The sequence below is a fragment of the Centruroides sculpturatus genome, unplaced genomic scaffold, assembly GCF_000671375.1.
Source record: "Centruroides sculpturatus isolate CEXI.00-Female unplaced genomic scaffold, Cexi_2.0 scaffold1512, whole genome shotgun sequence".
NCBI lineage: Eukaryota > Metazoa > Arthropoda > Arachnida > Scorpiones > Buthidae > Centruroides > Centruroides sculpturatus.
Window position 1 is genome coordinate 96,165 of NW_019385737.1, and position 16,717 is coordinate 112,881.

General features: G+C 31.3%; 1 protein-coding gene across 1 annotated transcript; it reads right to left on the reverse strand.

Moving 5' to 3' along the window:
* Positions 1 to 6,259: 6,259 nt before the first annotated feature.
* LOC111641668 lies at positions 6,260 to 7,877 on the reverse strand. The gene is made up of 2 exons (XM_023387871.1): positions 7,791 to 7,877; positions 6,260 to 7,718 (listed from the first exon to the last, which is right to left on the reverse strand). Exon 2 carries the CDS (start codon positions 7,654 to 7,656, stop codon positions 6,439 to 6,441), a length of 1,218 nt encoding a protein of 405 aa, XP_023243639.1. The 5' UTR covers positions 7,657 to 7,718; positions 7,791 to 7,877; the 3' UTR covers positions 6,260 to 6,438.
* Between the last annotated feature and the right edge of the window lie 8,840 nt (positions 7,878 to 16,717).

Genomic DNA, 16,717 nt, shown 5'->3' on the forward strand with positions numbered 1-16,717 from the left:
CGTTACGTGTCTGCTTGCACAGAAGCATGTCGCGATGTGAATCTCCCCATCCAATTCTTACTCGATGACACACATTTCGTGTGTTTTATGTGAGCAGTTCTGTTCGAACAGTTGGAGTAGAGAATATCGTAAGTTACTGCTAGCAAAACAATGCGAAATATGTAATTATTTTCGGTAATCCGGACACTTTTGGTAATCTGACACACCTTTGGTCCCATACCTGTCGGATTATCAAAAGACAACTGTATTGTATTAATCTTTAAAATATTGGTATTAAATCTGTCTTATAAAATCACGACGACTCCCGTAAATCGAGTTATCCGATAAGAATAAAATACAATACCAATATAGCACTATCGTTGAAAAAATTTGCTTATATTTGCTCACCTCGAGTTTTTCTTAGTAGAAATGGCTAAAAAGTGCGCAAAATATGTACGGAAATACAGTATTACAGCACCAACTGTATTGGACGACCACCTGTCTAAAAGACCATTTTTTGAAGGAACCGTGGGTGGTCGCCATAGACAGGTTTTACTGTATTTCATTTCTTCATATGTATGTACAGTAACAACGTGGTTATATTTAAAGAACAATCACATCACAGGTCGTAAGCAGAAACAATGATATTCTCTATTCTTCATTTCTTTTTTCTTCAAAATATACATTTCGGACTTAAGTTCCTTTTCAGTTGGAGTAAATACTATCATAGAAAAAACGTTTTTTTCATTATGTTATTTTATAAAAGAAATTATATATACAGTAATACCTCGACTTACGCGAACCCTGAGTTACGCGATTTTCAAATCTCGCCGATTCGTCTTTTGTTTGAGCACCACGCAACCCTTGATTACTCACTCCCCTCACACTATTGTTCAGCTTACATGTTCGGACGTGTCGCGCGGAATCGACGCATAGCTACAATTTATTTTGTGTTATTTATTTCTGTGTTTGTTTTATCTACGGAGACTCGAGAGACTCTACTATGTCATCCAAACGAAGTAGAACTGATTCTTCTGCATCAAACAAGAAAAGAAAAACTTTATCTTTGGAATGTAAAGTTAACATTAATAAAGACTTCGATACAAAAATGAAAATTTGTGAATTGGCAAAGAAGCTTGATCTACCGGAATCGACGGTCAGAACAATTATAAAAGGTAAAGAAAAAATTCTCGAAGCTGCGAAAAATGCTCAATCTTTAAATTCAAGCATCATTCGTAAACGTCACAGTATTATCGCTGAGATGGAAACAATGTAAAAAATATGGTGTGATAATCAATTGTGAAAAATTGTATAATAGTATATGTTATACATAAGTATTATCTAAGATTTTATTAAACATTTTTTTCTAAATTATTGCTTTTTTTAGTCTCCAACCCCAATTAAAAATTATTTGTATGTATTTATATGCGAAATTATACCCCGACTTACGCGGTTATCGCTCGGTCCCACCTATCGCGTAAGTTCGGGGTATTACTGTATTTAAAATAACAATTTACTTACATTATGCATGGAACGAATATTAACAAATGGTTTACATACTTCAACAATTAAAACATTTCTACAAACATCCGTTCGACTTCGTCCGCAAGTGCTGATCTAACTTTGAAACTTTCGCTTGTATCTCACGCCATGATCTTTTCTTATCTGACAGCTAAGAATTTTTCTTTATGTCTTCATTACTTACAACGCGACGATTTTGCTTTCAAAAAAATGCTACATTTATTTCCAAATTTTGTCATGTCTACGAGAGTCAGTCAAAGTTCGATTTTTCCGATTGACGTTCTAAACATTCCAATCGGTTAGTTGGAGTCGACCTGTGACCCGACGGGACTGCAATTTGAAAAATTTGTAGACCTATAAATTTCCGCTGTCTTAATCTCGAGAACGGAGTTAGATGAAATCCGAAACCAGATATGGAAACCTTAGGGTCAGGAGACCCCAATTAACTATATACGCACATCCGATGCAAACCAGAAGTCACGTTTTTTCAATTCAAAACCCCCTGTCCGAATGCAGTTAATAGATGATCGGCACAACTTTATTGTTAAAGGAAAAGTATGATGTACAGGGGCAAGCCACCACTTTGAGGCAGAGAGCATATATTTTAAGTTTTTAACTGAAAAGACGTGAACATCCTTGCTCAGAAATTCCTGAATAGTTTATAATGGGACGTACAGTACAGTATAAAAAATAAATAGGTATACATTTACAGAAAATTATATTTCTTATTGACTATACATACACAGATGAGTCTTAGTCCATTTTTTGTTCCTTCACACGCTGTACGATGCAATAACAATTCCATCGGCGAAGTCGACCTTTCTTTGTAGGCTACCATTCGCCGCAAAAACTGTAAAATAGTTACAGAAGTCCTCTAGCTGCAGCACAGCTAAATGTCATATTTGTTATGGCAATTTTTTTTATTAAATGTAATTATTAATTTTAATTTTACATTTTTTTGCGGCGAATGGTAGCCTACAAAGAAAGGTCGACTTCGCCGATGGAATTGTTATTGCATCGTACAGCGTGTGAAGAAACAAAAAATGGACTAAGACTCATCTGTGTATGTATAGTCAATAAGAAATATAATTTTCTGTAAATGTCATATTTGTCCTGGCAATTTTTTATTAAACAAATAGGTAGGCTTATCGAACTGAGCCTTAAAGAAAGGTCAAGTGACTCCAAAATTTTGTCTCTAATTGTTTCTTGTCTCGTCCTCTCGAGATGAGAATGTATATGTTATCCACCGTTTGTTCATATATATCAGTGTTTTTCAACCTGTGGGTCGCAAAGCCATACACGGGGGTCGCAAGTAAAAGACAAGTGTTTGTAGGTCCTACACTACAATAAAAAAAAACAATTTCAGTGAGAAGGCTGTCCTGTTTATTTTACAGTACAATTAGTTTTTTGATCGATATTTAAATCTCAACAGAAAGAAAATTAAATACGTAGTTTTTAAAATTACTGATATAGTTTTAGAGCCTGTACACACTAGGCGTTTTTCAACGCGGCTTGGCGTTTGAGTGTGTACGCTTAGGTAGAACTCTTGGTTCTTTAAAACACGCGTTTAAAAGCGCGCGTTGAAAAACGCCTAGTGTGTACACAGCCTTAGTATGGCCGTGGGGGTCGCCAAAATTTTTTAACTTGTAAAGGGGTCACGTATTCAAGAAGGTTGAAAAACACTGATCTATACTATACAGGTCTGAATTCATTTAGATATAGTATAGCTGTAGCTGTAAGTGTCTGATATTGTCATTCTGTTAAGGTGGATTCAAGCAGACAACAAAATTAAGGCAACATTGAAAGCTGATTGGTGGCAGTTGTTGTTGACATTCAATCTTGACAATTAAAATGGGTAAACCGGTCATTAATTCAACATTTTCTTAATTATGCTGACTTTATTTATCTGATCTTAGATACTTGAAATGACTGTTTACTTTTTAAATTACTTTCATTTGCTTTCAAATTTTTTGATGTTGCACAGGTAGCTCATATGCACCTGGCAGTTCTGATCTCACACTTGCACTGTCATGCCATCAACTATAACCTGCAAACCTCTACACAAACGCCATGAGGTGGCACATTATGCCAGAACAGAGTGCCAAATGGAATACATTTTGGCTGGGAGGTATAGGTAGACAAACAGCCTATACAACCATGATATAGGAACCAACATTAAAAACAGTAAATGAACCAAATGTGCATATCTCTCTCTCCAATGTTTTTGTATTGTAACTTACTGTACTTATATATAAATAGAACCTTATTTTTTTGACTTATTCTTATAGGTTAAAATGTCTTCTTCATATTTTGTATGTATATTATATATGAATTCCTAAAATAAGTCTTTTTTCAAATTAATCTAACTATTTTTTTTTTAATTTTCAATAGGCCTTTCATTAAACTTAACATAATCAAGTGACTAAAATGATTTATTTAAAAAAAACAGTTAACTAATTAATTTAATCAGTACTTTTTAAATTTTAAATAGATTCATTAAACTATTAAAAGTAATACTAGTGGTAGTTTGTCAAAAAATGTTACTTTTCTATAATTAATTTATACCAAATAATTATCTTTTTATAATTAATATTAAGAATTATCTAAATTTTTTAAAGAAAATGCAGAAAAGTCTATAAAAGTTTATAGTCATGGAATGAATAGCAGAGAAATAACTTTTCGACTTCAAAGCAAATGATCAAAATGATCTCTCAGGCAAAATTAAATATTTTACTTTAATGAAGAAATTTGTTAATTGTTTATTAATAAATTTTTATAAAAAACAAAGGAATTTTAAATATTCCTCTGAGAAATATATATTTCAAAATTCTGAGGAATCAGTAATTCCTAACAAATATAACAAAATAATTTCTTTGAGCACTAAAATGAAATCTTTTCATAGCATCAAATACATTAAAATATCAATTAATATTAAGATTTCATTTTAGACGGTAATATAAAAAATACTAATTATTTTTTTATTATTTGTTTCTGTCAATCAGTTAGTATTTGGTTAATTAATAATTTTATTATTATATGCAATTGGTCAAATTTTTTATAATTTAAAAACATTTTATTAATATTTGAAATTAACAGTTTGAATAGTTTCATTATAAGAATTACTTTTGTTAATAATCAATTGTTATTCTTCAATGAATTCTAGTACTATTAACCTTAATTAGGGTTACTTATATCATGAAATAATCATCTATGTTTGTATTAACTAATATTTACATAAGGTCAATATGTGCTTTACACTTTTATAAAAAAATTTGACATTGATTTGTTTTATAGAAACATATAGATTCCATCAAATTTAACAAGATCAACAGTCAAAAATAATCTCTGTCATATTGCAACTACTCTGGAAATTAAGAAAAATGACAATTGAAACAAAATTTTTCTCATCAGATTTATCCAAATAGTTGAGTTTAATATACTGTAATTTTAACATTAAGACAGCTGAATCATATCAATGAAATTTAACGACAGCTAATATTTATTTAAATTAATTATTAATTTTTAAATATACTTATTATTTTATATATTTTAAATGAAACTAAATGAAATATTTTCACATTTCCAAATAGTTTTTTTTAAATTTCTTTTGCATTCACTAAAAAAACATATTAATAATTTTAGTTATAAGTTTTAAATGAAATTGTAAACATATAGTGTAAACTAAACAAAAATCAACCCCTTGCAGTCTTTAGATCCCCAACTGAGAGGTATCTGAAGCAGAAGGATGTTCAAAAACATTTTATCCTTTTATACCTTAGTTCCTACAATCCTGCATGCACTTGATTTCTGTTCAATTTAATTTTGAGTTATATACAAGCAAATTCATTTAATGTAAATAATGCATTCATAACTATTAACCTATATATGAAATTATAAATGAAAAACTGTATAAAGTATGATTGTAAAACACAAACCATCTCTTATAAAATGTAGAAATTTATATTCTGAAATATGTAAAAACTTAAATTATAAATTAATACCCACATTTCATATTATATTGAATCTTCATATAATTAAGTGCATAAAATTGCCAGAATTAAGAATTTTCATTTTCTACATGTAGGAGCACTAGGACAAACTTACTTCCAATTGAGATCTTCAAGATTATACTTTATAAAATATAATTTCTCAAACTGTTTAATACTTAAGAAACGTTTGTAGCATGGATGGATGTAAATTATATCCATGTGTATATTATTTTATATAATTTCAAACTATCATTTCTGAATATGCATATATTTATGGTTCTCAAAATTTCATTTCAAATATTTATGAAATTTCTAATTTTTCATATTCAAAGTATAGGTTTATAAAGAAACCTTTAAGTATTTTAGTTTTCAAGTGCTATCATTTTAAAATCCTGTTAAAAAATGCACTCTTGCAGACAATATTGCTTTTGAAATATAATTAAATTTCAACAACAGGTAATACAGAGGTTTATAAATTTCGAATTGGTCAATTTGATATTTATAAACCTCCTGTAATATTTTACAGCCATATATTTAATTGAAAAGTTTTGAATTAATATTTTAAATTTGGGAAGGTAAACTGCATGACAGCTTTTCATCAAGCAGTCTGACAGTTCAAAAACAGTCAGGTAGTAAATCTATTGTTTTAATAATTATAATCATTTGTTAAATTTTTTTTATGATAATAAATTAGACCAACTAAAAAATATATATAAATCAATTTATTAATCAAAAACTTTTCTATATAAATGATTTTTGAATAATGACAGTTTATTATACTTTAACAATTTCAATTGTTTATATATAATTTTGTAAAAAAATAATGTGTTCTTTGAAATGAAATCTATCTCATATATTGTTATATGATGTATTTCATTTCTTTATGACTACTTTGTTCTAAACAAAGGATATTTTAAACTTTCATCAAAATCTTCAAGTTTTGTAGTTTTTATAAATAAACAGTAATACTTTTTTGAATTGATTTTCTACATAATGGACATTTGTTTGAATGCCCTCTTTGTAAATTCGAATGGCATTCCTCACAAATACAAAGATGACGACAAGGTAACAATATAACGTTCTTTGACTTTACTTGGCAAACAACACACAACTGTTTATCTCGCTCTTTATCTAATTCAGTTCGAAATAATTCTGCCATCATTTCAGCTTCCTCTTCACTGCTATCATCATCAAAAGATAAAACATTTCTTTTTTTACCAAATCTATCAGATTTCAATGATTTCCTCCTTAAATTTTTAAATTTATTTTTAAAATTATTTATATCATTTCTAGTTTCATTCTGATTACCTATTGTAAAATTGCCTCCACTAAATCCTCCATTATCAGTTGGCAGCATATGATTAAATCCTTGTTGCACATTTATATTATAATTAAAAACTGGAGAAAATAACTGACGAAAATAGTGATAAAAATTTCTAATTGGAAAATGAAATAAAATATGGATTCTTTGAGGCAACATAGTAATGTATCGCACCAAATCATATTTCCACACCACCATTCCTCCAGCATAAAGCACAAATAGTATAAACGTTCCCAAGTATATATCTGTTGGAATTTCTTGTATAAACTTTACAGTAGATTTCACTAATTGTCCAACTGAGCAGTAAATACTTTTAAAAGCACATAAAATTATATTAGTAAAATAATTTATGGCACTTAAACATAACGAGAAACTATGTCTGTATAGTGATACACAAAATATTGGCAGAGATTTTATAAAAAGACCAATTGAAGAAAATATAAGAACAATAACTGATTTTAACATGTCAAACAAAATAAAAACATAAATGAACAAACTCTTAAATGCTGCAAAAACAAATGAAAATATAATGAAGATAATATTAAACATCATCTCCAAAGAAATATTAATAGTTATTATTATATTATTTATACCATGTAATATAGTTTGAAATATGAGAATTAATGCATGAGATAATTCTATGGCAAACTGCATAAAATTTTGTAAAATAAGTAGAAAAATCTTGATAACTGACATAAGGTAATCTGCAATACTATGGCATATAAAAGCAATAGTTTTAACAATCATATCTACAATCTCTGTATTCTTTTGTAGAATAAATATAATTAAATTCGCAACAGCTTCCAATGAAGACAGAAAAATTCTAAGAACCGAAAGTAAACTCATTATTTCTCCCAACTTATTCAAAAAGTTTCCACGGTATGTTCTTATTCTTTCAAATTCTGTCCCTAAATATATAAAATTATTATATGAAACAAGAGACGAATCAAATAATTCTCAACATGAAATTACACCGATACCTGACTTCAACAATTTAAATTCAGCTTCACACAAGCATCTTCCGAACGTAAACAATAATTCAAAAACTGAAATAAGTGTTGCCAGATAACAAAATAATCCTAATCAGTATTTATTTATTTACAATTTTCTAAATGATAAAATAATTTTAAAACATTTTAAATAAATAATAAAATTATATTGTATAATATAAGCAATTTATTATGATTTCTAGCACAGCTTGATTTTTATTTCTGTGTCGTCTCCCACAAGATGGCCGGGATTCCAGATAAAAAAAAAGACAAGACATTACACTTGTCCTTGCGCTATGCTTTAAAGTAGTTAGATTAGGCCTACACTTACGATCTCTAGTCGCGGGATTTTTCAGTCGCAAAAATAAAACTCATTGTTTCCAATACAAGTGCATACATTTGCGACTAAACAATCTCAGCGATTAAAAAATTGCAACCGGTTCTATTTTTGCTGCAATGCGACTGTCGCTTTACTCAATGAATCACACAGACAGGATTGTCTAGTCGCAATTTTGAAGCACTCTACAGTCTTGTTCTGGTTTCTGTTTAAAACATTGCTAATACTTGTTTAAAATATTTGACAACGAATCTATCGGAGGGGATGATGGACGAGTATTAACAATGTATAATACTGAAAAAACTTTGCAGGGTGCTCACATAAATCTTCAAATAACTTGTAAAACTGCCCTCTCAATAATCTTTGACTTATCATTGTACCCAATAACGGTAATTCCGCCGTTTACTTCTTGCCGAAGGAAAAGAGCGATCACACAAGTAGTTTCAATGACATCCATTGCAAAACTGTTCTAATTCAACGATTTATCTATTACAGTGTGTGGACCTTGTAGATTTTTCTGTGGCAGCGATTAATTGGTAGCCGAGACTAGAAATCGCAAATGAAGGCTTAGCCTTTATGTCAACAGCGGATCAAGTGGGAACCCCAAGCGGTAAAAATTTTGGGGTCCTCAAACTCAAGTTAGAAAAAAATAGTTTCAAGGAATAGACAATGAAACAAAGAGTAAGGAAAGGAAATTAAACTAAATTAATATTAACAAATATGCAAAATATGGCGTACGGCTACACCTGCAACACAAACAGCTGACTTCGGGGACCTAAGCGGTTGCTTAGTCCGCTTACCGCTTAATCCACCACTGATTAATGTGTCAGGTTGCGATAGCTGGCGTTAGAGTCACACTAGGGCTAGAAGTTAGTTTATCTGTTTAGTAGGTAGATAGTTTTACCGTTTTCAAGCATTTTTGTAACTTTTTTACTGTTCTGTCAAAAAAATCTTATTTGTAATTACATTTTTTAATTTTATATAATGTATAAAGAAACAAAAAGTATATTTGGTTTATAAAAAAACTAATAACATGATAATTTTAAATTACAGGTGAGGATGTGGAAAATAAAATTATTTTCGACTTAGTTTATTCAGATTTTAAATAGAGATCTGTTTAAAACTGTTATATTGCTATATATTCTGAATGAAAGTTTTGTGTGTACAGTTATACTCAGAACATAATGTTCTGAGTATAACTGTAAGAACGCCGATTGGGGGGGGGATTTTATTCCCTACCGTCGGGATAGCTCTAAGGTCTACGCGTATGTGGGTGGCGGTTTTAAGAGGCAGCAAAAGACAAGTGTTTCACAGAGAAACCGGTTATTCTTGATCGAAAATGCTTAAATAAATTTTTTCTAATTCAAACACAAATTATTTATTGTATTTATACAGACACCTGGCAAATCACAGAATTAAATTTTATTCAGTTGATACGTGTTTCTCTCGTTTATACACGTTACTACTACAGATCATACAGACGAAGAAGTAGAGGAAGCATATCAGCAAATAAACCAATTAGGGATTGCAATTGCTGGATCCCTCATCCAGCAATCCAGCTGGATCCAGCACATTTTTCGGCCTGCTGGATCCAGCACCTGGTGCTGGATCCAGCGCTGCGGATCCGCAAATACTCAATTAACTTTCTAAATAATGGTGCAAAAGTCTACGTTGTCAGCGTTGCCGCTTTGCTAAGTGCGCTATCGCTCGGCGGCGAGAGCGACGTTGCCATTCAGTGCAGCACGTGCTACACTCCCTCTCCACACCGCACCANAATACCTTTAAGTACCTGGGGTCAACTATGGCTGAGGATGGAAGTGTGGATAAGGAGGTGACAGGCAGGATTCAGGCTGGTTGGCGGAATTGGAGGGATATGTCAGGAGTGTTGTGTGATAAGAGGGTGCCACTTAGGTTGAAAGGGAAAGTTTATCGGATGGTGGTGAGACCAGCTATGCTGTACGCTATTGAGACTGTGAGCTTAAGGAAAACCCATGTCAAAAGGATGGAGGTGGCGGAGATGAGGATGCTCCGTTGGATGTGTGGGGTTACGAGACGGGATCACATTCGAAATGTGTGAGGGGGACAGTGAAAGTTGTGAGCATAGAAGCAAAGATACAGGAAGCGAGGTTGAAGTGGTTTGGTCATGTGGTACGGAGGGAAGAAGGGTATGTGGGAAGAAGGGTTATGCAGATGAGAGTGAGGAGGAGGAGGCGGCGGGGACGGCCGCGGAAAAGGTGGATGGATCTTGTGGAGGAGGACTTGAGAGAAAAGCATCTGAATGTGGAGGCAGCCCAGGACAGGGAGCAGTGGAGACGACTCATCAGAAACAGCGACCCTACATAGTGTGGGAAAAGCTGAAGAAGAAGAAGAAGATTTATAGTTAATTATCTCTATCTCAAGTGTTAAACCGAACCAAAGTTAAGTTTACTACCTAAATGTGTAAGACGTTTTACTGATTTAAAGTGAACAGTCTAAATAATAAAAAAGGTTTTTAAGTATTTAAAAAAATGTTTTATTTCTTTAAAAAAACCATAAAATGCTAAATAGATAGATAGATAACACTTTATTGCACCAAAAATACATCTGCGCTGGATCCGCGCTGGATCCAGCTGGATTGATGTTGGTCCAGCAAAAATCCAGCTGGATTGAAAACACTGCTGGATTGCAATCCCTAATGCCCATACAGCTGTAGAGTGAATGGTGTGAGCTGCGTAATTACTCCGTGGAATGATGGGTTGTTAATTCGTTTAAAGAATTAGTGATGTTTAAGTGAATGAAACTGTGTTGTAATAAACAGGAAAATATTTAGGAAAAGTTTTGCTAGGAAAATTTAAAAAATAGAATTTTAAAGGTCTATTCCGAAAATGTTGAAAGAAACATATGGATATATTAAACTATAAACATAAAAAAATAACGTCTGCTAAGGAGGAACGTTAACCCAAAATGCTCGATTGTAGTGGCATATAAAATCTTACATGTACAGAAATTCTTGCATGTACGTACAGTAAATATATTTTAGTTGGAAATTGTGTTTTTCTTCTCTCAATATAACAAATCCAAGTACAGAAGGACGTCCAAGGTGGAAAAGTATATTGTAACTAGCTGTTACCAGCGGCTTTGCCCGCGCGGATTTTGCAAGCAAACCCCATTTATATTCAGTATTTCAACAATCATAGTAATTGTTATATAACACCCACCACTGAGAATGATGAAAATTTCCGACAATCAAACGAACTGTTTTCAATTTGATCAATTTTCTGGAACGTTTACAATCGTTCTATAATCGAACCAATATACAATAACAAATTTGAATTTAAAACGGTCCGAATATTTTTAAAATCGAAATACATAAAAATATTTATAACAATGTCTGAAATGTTATCAATTTAATACACCTAAGTAGTCGACGAAGACTAAATCATCTCCCTCTCCCGCCCGCGGGGGAATTTCGAAAAATCCCTTCTTAGTGTNATTTTAGTTATAAGTTTTAAATGAAATTGTAAACATATAGTGTAAACTAAACAAAAATCAACCCCTTGCAGTCTTTAGATCCCCAACTGAGAGGTATCTGAAGCGGAAGGATGTTCAAAAACATTTTATCCTTTTATACCTTAGTTCCTACAATCCTGCATGCACTTGATTTCTGTTCAATTTAATTTTGAGTTATATACAAGCAAATTCATTTAATGTAAATAATGCATTCATAACTATTAACCTATATATGAAATTATAAATGAAAAACTGTATAAAGTATGATTGTAAAACACAAACCATCTCTTATAAAATGTAGAAATTTATATTCTGAAATATGTAAAAACTTAAATTATAAATTAATACCCACATTTCATATTATATTGAATCTTCATATAATTAAGTGCATAAAATTGCCAGAATTAAGAATTTTCATTTTCTACATGTAGGAGCACTAGGACAAACTTACTTCCAATTGAGATCTTCAAGATTATACTTTATAAAATATAATTTCTCAAACTGTTTAATACTTAAGAAACGTTTGTAGCATGGATGGATGTAAATTATATCCATGTGTATATTATTTTATATAATTTCAAACTATCATTTCTGAATATGCATATATTTATGGTTCTCAAAATTTCATTTCAAATATTTATGAAATTTCTAATTTTTCATATTCAAAGTATAGGTTTATAAAGAAACCTTTAAGTATTTTAGTTTTCAAGTGCTATCATTTTAAAATCCTGTTAAAAAATGCACTCTTGCAGACAATATTGCTTTTGAAATATAATTAAATTTCAACAACAGGTAATACAGAGGTTTATAAATTTCGAATTGGTCAATTTGATATTTATAAACCTCCTGTAATATTTTACAGCCATATATTTAATTGAAAAGTTTTGAATTAATATTTTAAATTTGGGAAGGTAAACTGCATGACAGCTTTTCATCAAGCAGTCTGACAGTTCAAAAACAGTCAGGTAGTAAATCTATTGTTTTAATAATTATAATCATTTGTTAAATTTTTTTTATGATAATAAATTAGACCAACTAAAAAATATATATAAATCAATTTATTAATCAAAAACTTTTCTATATAAATGATTTTTGAATAATGACAGTTTATTATACTTTAACAATTTCAATTGTTTATATATAATTTTGTAAAAAAATAATGTGTTCTTTGAAATGAAATCTATCTCATATATTGTTATATGATGTATTTCATTTCTTTATGACTACTTTGTTCTAAACAAAGGATATTTTAAACTTTCATCAAAATCTTCAAGTTTTGTAGTTTTTATAAATAAACAGTAATACTTTTTTGAATTGATTTTCTACATAATGGACATTTGTTTGAATGCCCTCTTTGTAAATTCGAATGGCATTCCTCACAAATACAAAGATGACGACAAGGTAACAATATAACGTTCTTTGACTTTACTTGGCAAACAACACACAACTGTTTATCTCGCTCTTTATCTAATTCAGTTCGAAATAATTCTGCCATCATTTCAGCTTCCTCTTCACTGCTATCATCATCAAAAGATAAAACATTTCTTTTTTTACCAAATCTATCAGATTTCAATGATTTCCTCCTTAAATTTTTAAATTTATTTTTAAAATTATTTATATCATTTCTAGTTTCATTCTGATTACCTATTGTAAAATTGCCTCCACTAAATCCTCCATTATCAGTTGGCAGCATATGATTAAATCCTTGTTGCACATTTATATTATAATTAAAAACTGGAGAAAATAACTGACGAAAATAGTGATAAAAATTTCTAATTGGAAAATGAAATAAAATATGGATTCTTTGAGGCAACATAGTAATGTATCGCACCAAATCATATTTCCACACCACCATTCCTCCAGCATAAAGCACAAATAGTATAAACGTTCCCAAGTATATATCTGTTGGAATTTCTTGTATAAACTTTACAGTAGACTTCACTAATTGTCCAACTGAGCAGTAAATACTTTTAAAAGCACATAAAATTATATTAGTAAAATAATTTATGGCACTTAAACATAACGAGAAACTATGTCTGTATAGTGATACACAAAATATTGGCAGAGATTTTATAAAAAGACCAATTGAAGAAAATATAAGAACAATAACTGATTTTAACATGTCAAACAAAATAAAAACATAAATGAACAAACTCTTAAATGCTGCAAAAACAAATGAAAATATAATGAAGATAATATTAAACATCATCTCCAAAGAAATATTAATAGTTATTATTATATTATTCATACCATGTAATATAGTTTGAAATATGAGAATTAATGCATGAGATAATTCTATGGCAAACTGCATAAAATTTTGTAAAATAAGTAGAAAAATCTTGATAACTGACATAAGGTAATCTGCAATACTATGGCATATAAAAGCAATAGTTTTAACAATCATATCTACAATCTCTGTATTCTTTTGTAGAATAAATATAATTAAATTCGCAACAGCTTCCAATGAAGACAGAAAAATTCTAAGAACCGAAAGTAAACTCATTATTTCTCCCAACTTATTCAAAAAGTTTCCACGGTTTGTTCTTATTCTTTCAAATTCTGTCCCTAAATATATAAAATTATTATATGAAACAAGAGACGAATCAAATAATTCTCAACATGAAATTACACCGATACCTGACTTCAACAATTTAAATTCAGCTTCACACAAGCATCTTCCGAACGTAAACAATAATTCAAAAACTGAAATAAGTGTTGCCAGATAACAAAATAATCCTAATCAGTATTTATTTATTTACAATTTTCTAAATGATAAAATAATTTTAAAACATTTATATAAATAATAAAATTATATTACATAATATAAGCAATTTATTATGATTTCTAGCACAGCTTGATTTTTATTTCTGTGTCGTCTCCCACAAGATGGCCGGGATTCCAGATAAAAAAAAAAGACAAGACATTACACTGGTCCTTGCGCTATGCTCTAAAGTAGTTAGGTTAGGCCTAAACTTACGATCTCTAGTCGCGAGATTTTTCAGTCGCAAAAATAAAACTCATTGTTTCCGATACAAGTGAATACATTTGCGACTAAACAATCGCAGCGATTAAAAAATTGCAATCGGTTCTATTTTTGCTGCGATGCGACTGTCGCTTTACTCAATGAATCACACAGACAGGATTGTCTAGTCTCAATTTTGAAGCACTCTACAGTCTTGTCCTGGTTTCTGTTTAAAACATTGCTAATACTTGTTTAAAATATCTGACAACGAATCTATCGGAGGGGATGATGGACGAGTATTAACAATGTATAATACTGAAAAAACTTTGCAGGGTGCTCACATAAATCTTCAAATAACTTGTAAAACTGCCCTCTCAATAATCTTTGACTTATCATTGTACCCAATAACGGTAATTCCGCCGTTTACTTCTTGCCGAAGGAAAAGAGCGATCACACAAGTAGTTTCAATGACATCCATTGCAAAACTGTTCTAATTCAACGATTTATCTATTACAGTGTGTGGACCTTGTAGATTTTTCTGTGGCAGCGATTAATTGGTAGCCGAGACTAGAAATCGCAAATGAAGGCTTAGCCTTTATGTCAACAGCGGATCAAGTGGGAACCCCAAGCGGTAAAAATTTTGGGGTCCTCAAACTCAAGTTAGAAAAAAATAGTTTCAAGGAATAGACAATGAAACAAAGAGTAAGGAAAGGAAATTAAACTAAATTAATATTAACAAATATGCAAAATATGGCGTACGGCTACACCTGCAACACAAACAGCTGACTTCGGGGACCTAAGCGGTTGCTTAGTCCGCTTACCGCTTAATCCACCACTGATTAATGTGTCAGGTTGCGATAGCTGGCGTTAGAGTCACACTAGGGCTAGAAGTTAGTTTATCTGTTTAGTAGGTAGATAGTTTTACCGTTTTCAAGCATTTTTGTAACTTTTTTACTGTTCTGTCAAAAAAATCTTATTTGTAATTACATTTTTTAATTTTATATAATGTATAAAGAAACAAAAAGTATATTTGGTTTATAAAAAAACTAATAACATGATAATTTTAAATTACAGGTGAGGATGTGGAAAATAAAATTATTTTCGACTTAGTTTATTCAGATTTTAAATAGAGATCTGTTTAAAACTGTTATATTGCTATATATTCTGAATGAAAGTTTTGTGTGTACAGTTATACTCAGAACATAATGTTCTGAGTATAACTGTAAGAACGCCGATTGGGGGGGGGATTTTATTCCCTACCGTCGGGATAGCTCTAAGGTCTACGCGTATGTGGGTGGCGGTTTTAAGAGGCAGCAAAAGACAAGTGTTTCACAGAGAAACCGGTTATTCTTGATCGAAAATGCTTAAATAAATTTTTTCTAATTCAAACACAAATTATTTATTGTATTTATACAGACACCTGGCAAATCACAGAATTAAATTTTATTCAGTTGATACGTGTTTCTCTCGTTTATACACGTTACTACTACAGATCATACAGACGAAGAAGTAGAGGAAGCATATCAGCAAATAAACCAATTAGGGATTGCAATTGCTGGATCCCTCATCCAGCAATCCAGCTGGATCCAGCACATTTTTCGGCCTGCTGGATCCAGCACCTGGTGCTGGATCCAGCGCTGCGGATCCGCAAATACTCAATTAACTTTCTAAATAATGGTGCAAAAGTCTACGTTGTCAGCGTTGCCGCTTTGCTAAGTGCGCTATCGCTCGGCGGCGAGAGCGACGTTGCCATTCAGTGCAGCACGTGCTACACTCCCTCTCCACACCGCACCACCCGTCTTTTTACCTCTGCTGATCTAATTGACAGTTGACTTTTCGCTCTCGCTAAATAAAGTGTCTTCGCGCTAAATAAAATAAGTAACATCCTCTCCTAGTCCTGGTGCATAATTCTAATTTACGGTCGGTTGTGACGTCAATGAATCACGTGACGGATCGCCGCTTCAGCTACGAGACACCGCACTTTTTCGACTTTTTTTCCTGAATAAACTCGGTGCGCAATAAAAACGTTATTTATTACATTTTTCGCAGCTCGAAGAAATTAGAGAATTTGAATTTTTTAAAATTTTTTGAAAAATTTCGGAAAAATTGCGACTAAAAAAATGCCAGGGG